The 4,761-nt window shown below is 46.6% G+C and overlaps 1 protein-coding gene across 1 annotated transcript; it reads left to right on the top strand.

The window, feature by feature from the left end:
• The first annotated feature begins 592 nt into the window (after positions 1–592).
• On the top strand, positions 593–4,761 carry CRYGB (crystallin gamma B). Its single transcript, NM_001082965.1, is given in 3 exon segments — positions 593–628; positions 724–966; positions 4,421–4,761. Coding segments are annotated over 3 exon segments (528 nt in total). The 5' UTR covers positions 593–619; the 3' UTR covers positions 4,697–4,761.

The raw sequence follows: 4,761 nt of genomic DNA, 5'->3' as shown, positions 1-4,761 counted from the left end.
TTCAAGCAATCCACCTGCCTCAGCCTTCCAAAGTGCTGGGATTATAGGTGTGCGCCACCTCGTCTGACTGATCACAAAATTTGGAATTTGAACTAAGCTTTATGGTTTTTAACGCACTTTCACAAATTACTTCACTTGATTTAATAAGCAATTTAAGATTGCTTGTTATTTAAATTCTGGCTTTTAAAACTAAAACACACACACACACACACACACACACACACACACACACGCACCCGTCCCTGAGCAGAATTCATTACTTAGTTTAATGGCCTTTGAGAAGTCAATTAAGCAGAGTAAACTATAAAGGAAAAGCACAGAGACAGAATTTCGCCCATCCTTTTGCTCAACTAAAAGAGTACTCTATTCATTTCGATGGCAACAACAGCTTTAGTGAATTAGAACAACCCGAACCTACCAGAAAGAATGAGAGTAAACCATTCAGCCAACCCCAGTGACCGGGGGAGGGAGAGGGACGAGCTTGCAAATCCCCTTACTCACCATAATGGGCCCTTTTGTGTGATTTCCTGTGGAAGCAGCAGTCAGGGCTGCTATATATACAGTGACATTCCCCCAGTCCCACACAGCAACCAGAAAACATCTGCTTACTTCCTTCAAAATGGGAAAGGTAAGTCCTGGGTACTGGATACTCAGCCTTGGCCTTAATGCAGTGGCCTCAGTGGGGGCCAATCACTCCATGCTGCCGTATCTTCCATTTTTCAGATCACCTTCTACGAGGACAGGGCCTTCCAGGGCCGCAGCTATGAATGCACCACAGACTGCCCCAACCTACAACCCTATTTCAGCCGCTGCAACTCCATCCGGGTGGAGAGCGGCTGCTGGATGATCTATGAGCGACCCAACTGCCAGGGCCACCAGTACTTCCTGCGGCGAGGGGAGTACCCCAACTACCAGCAATGGATGGGCCTCAGCGACTCCATCCGCTCCTGCCACCTCATTCCCCCGGTGAGTATGGCTCTGTCTTTGCCTTCCATCTTTTTGGAAATAAAAGCTATTTAATGATATTATTCTTTTTTTTTTCTTTTTTTTTTTTTGAGAGGGAGTCTCGTTCTGTCGCCCAGGCTGGGGTGCAGTGGCCGGATCTCAGCTCACTGCAACTTCCGCCTCCCGGGTTCAAGCAATTCTCCTGCCTCAGCCTCCCGAGTAGTTGGGATTACAGGTGTGTACCACCACGCCCGGCTACTTTTTGTATTTGTAGTAGAGACGGGGTTTCACCATGTTGCCCAGGCTGATCTCGAACTCCTGGCCTCAAGTGATCTGCCCACCTCAGCCTCCCAAAGTGCTAGGATTACAGGTGTGAACCACCACATTCGGCCTATTTAATCACATTATTCTTAAACCTAATATTTCTAACTAGAGGACAGAAAATGGAAGTGACACAGTACATGCAGACCAGTTTAGAAGGGTGTCTCAGATGGGAAGCCGTTCTTCATGAACTCTGTGTTGGTTTTTTAAAAATCATATGCTCCCAGATTTTATATTTTAAACATAATCAAAAAGCTGAAAGAGCAAAGACTAATTAAGAAAAAGCAGGACATGGAGGAGACTAAATTTACCATCTATTCAAGATAAAATGTATTAAATGTTCATTTCAAGCCATATCAAGTCAGAAATCAAATATATCAAAATGTATAAATATAACCTGGGACTGTGTAATTGATTAAAAAATACTTTTGCGGCTCGGCACGGTGGCTCACGCCTGTAACCCCAGCACTTTGGGAGGCCAAGGCCAGCAGATCACAAGGTCAAGATATCAAAACTCTTTGATCTCTACAAGGACAGGTCAACATGGTGAAACTCCATCTCAACTAAAAATACAGAAATTAGCTGGGTGTGGTGGTGTGCGCCTGTAATATCAGCTACTCAGGCGGCTGAGGCAGGAGAACTGCTTGAACATGGGAGGTGCGGGTTGCAGTGAGCCGAGATCGTGCCACTGCACTCCAGCCTGGCGACACAGCAAGACTCCATCTCAAACAACAACAATAACAAACTTCTGCTTGCTTTGTCTTACTTTTCTATTTAATTATTCCTCCTGAGAAGATAGGATCCTGTCTTCTGATTTCTATTCTAATTTAATGGTCAGTACCTATTAGCTTACTTAGAGGTATAAATTAGAGAAAAGGCCAAATCTGAAAGTAAAGTTTGAGATTCCATATATTCTGAGGAGTGACTGTAGAGTTCTTAGAATTGTGGCATGTGGGAGGCATGGGATACAGTGTCATAAAAACAGAATTTAGGCCGGGCGCGGTGGCTCAAGCCTGTAATCCCAGCACTTTGGGAGGCCGAGACGAGTGGATCACGACGTCAGGAGATCGAGACCATCCTGGCTAACACGGTGAAACCCCGTCTCTACTAAAAAAAAAACAAAAAACTAGCCAGGCGAGGTGGCGGGCGCCTGTAGTCCCAGCTACTCGGGAGGCTGAGGCAGGAGAATGGTGTGAACCTGGGAGGCTGCGCTTGCAGTGAGCTGACATCCGGCCACTGCACTCCAGCCTGGGCGACAGAGCCAGACTCCATCTCAAAAAAAAAGAAAAAAAACAAAAAAAACAGAACTTAATGAAGGTGATACTTGCTGCTGAGGGAAATAAGTTGAAAGCAGGAGGCTAGAAAGGAAACTTAAAAGTCAGCTAGGTTGAAATTTGAACCGAAGGCTGGGTGCGGTGGCTCACGCCTGTAATCCCAGCACTTTGGGAGGCCGAGGTCAGGAGGTCAGGAGTTCAAGACCACCCTGGCAAATATGGCGAAACCCCCTCTTCTAAAAATACAAAAATTAGCTGGGCGTGGTGGTGCGCACCTATAGTCTCAGCTACTTGGGAGGCTGAGGTGGGAGGGTCACTTGAGCCCAGGAGGTTGAGGGGGCTGGGACCCATGATCATGCCACTGCATTCCAGCCTAGGTGACAGAGGGAGGCCCTGTCTCAAGAAACAAATATAGATGTGTGTGTGTGTGTGTAATAGTGAACCCCAAATATCTGAGACAGGTCTCAGTCAATTTAGAAAGTTTATTTTGCCAAGGCTGGTCGTGGTGGCTCACGCCTGTAATCCCAGCACCTTTGGGAGGCCAAGGGTGGTGAATCACCTGAGGTCGGGAGTTTGAGACCAGCCTAACTAACATGGAGAAACCTCTACTAAAAATACAAAATTAGCTGGGCATGGTGGCGCATGCCTGTAATCCCAGCTACTCAGGAGGCTGAGACAGGAGAATTGCTTGAACCTGGGAGGCAGAGGTTGCGGTCAGCCGAGATCGCGCCATTGCACTCCAGCCTGGGCAACAAAAGCAAAACTCCATCTCAAAAAAAAAAAAAAAAAAGAAACAAAGTTTATTTTGCCAAGGTTGAGGACGCACCCATGACACAGTCTCAGAAAGTCCTGAGACATGTGCCCAAGGTAGTTGGGGGAACAGTTTGCTTTTTATACATTTTAGGGAGACATGAGACAATCAATATGCGTAAGATGTAAATTGATTCAGTCTGGTAAGACAGGAAGTAGGGGCTTCCTGGTTAGATGTAGCTAAGAGACAGAGCGGGGCGCGTGACTCACCCCTGTAATCCCAGCACTTTGGGAGGCTGAGGTGGGTGGATTGCCTGAACTCCTGACAGAGTTCAAGCCCAGCCTGGCCAACATAGTAAAACCCTGTCTCTACTAAAAATACAAACTGAGCGTGGTGGTGCGTGCCTGTAATCCCAGCTACCTGGGAGGCTGAGGCAGGAGAATCACTTGAACCCAGAAGGCGGAGGTTGCAGTGAGCTGAGATTGCGCCATTGTACTTCAGCCTGGACAACAAGAGCGAAACTCTGTCTCAAAAAAAAGGTAGATAAGAGACAAAAGGTTCTTTTGAGTCCTTGATCAGTTTTCCGCTGAATACACAATTCAGTCTGGCTGGATGAATCCGCATCTTTGCATAAACAGTAGGGGAAAGGCAGCAATAACAGATGCATTTGTCTCAGGTGAGCCTCAGAGGGGTGACTTTGAATAGAATGGGAGGCAGGTTTGCCCTAAGCAGTTCCCGGCTTGACTTTTTCCTTTAGCTTAGTGATTTTGGGGTCCCAAGATTTATTTTCCTTTCATTGTATATACATAATATGACCCTTAGCTTTCCAATGACTGTTTTCTCCTTTGAGAAAGGCTTTCTCAAATAACAGCGACTAAAGTGATGTGATAAATTTTATTGTAAGCAAATCTTAATTCCCGAAGACCTAGCTCCGCCCATGAATCATTAGACTCAGTGGTGGGTGACTGGGGGTGGGACAGCTCCTTAACTTTGCAGCATGGTTGTTCTAGAAGCAAACTTGGCCTGGGAGAACTTCTGGGCGGTTGTGGCCAGGGAGGTGTAGGGACTGGAGCTTCAATTTCCAACTATTTTTGTTCGTTTACTCTTGCTTTTCTGTCTGCCACTCCAGCACTCTGGCACTTACAGAATGAAGATCTACGAGAGAGATGAATTGAGGGGACAAATGTCAGAGCTCACAGACGACTGTCTGTCTGTTCAGGACCGCTTCCATCTCACTGAAATTAACTCCCTCAATGTGCTGGAGGGCAGCTGGATCCTGTACGAGATGCCCAACTACAGGGGGAGGCAGTACCTGCTGAGGCCGGGGGAGTACAGGAGGTTTCTTGACTGGGGGGCTCCAAATGCCAAAGTTGGCTCTCTTAGACGAGTCATGGATTTGTACTGAAGTATTTACATTCTCCACTTTTTTCCTTTAAAATCTAATAAAATATTTAGCTTGTGTTTCTGGCA

Source organism: Macaca mulatta, chromosome 12 (genome assembly GCF_049350105.2).
Source record: "Macaca mulatta isolate MMU2019108-1 chromosome 12, T2T-MMU8v2.0, whole genome shotgun sequence".
Classification (NCBI taxonomy): domain Eukaryota; kingdom Metazoa; phylum Chordata; class Mammalia; order Primates; family Cercopithecidae; genus Macaca; species Macaca mulatta.
The sequence above is the reverse complement of the archived record's forward strand: the minus strand, read 5'-3'. Positions and strand labels throughout refer to the sequence as shown.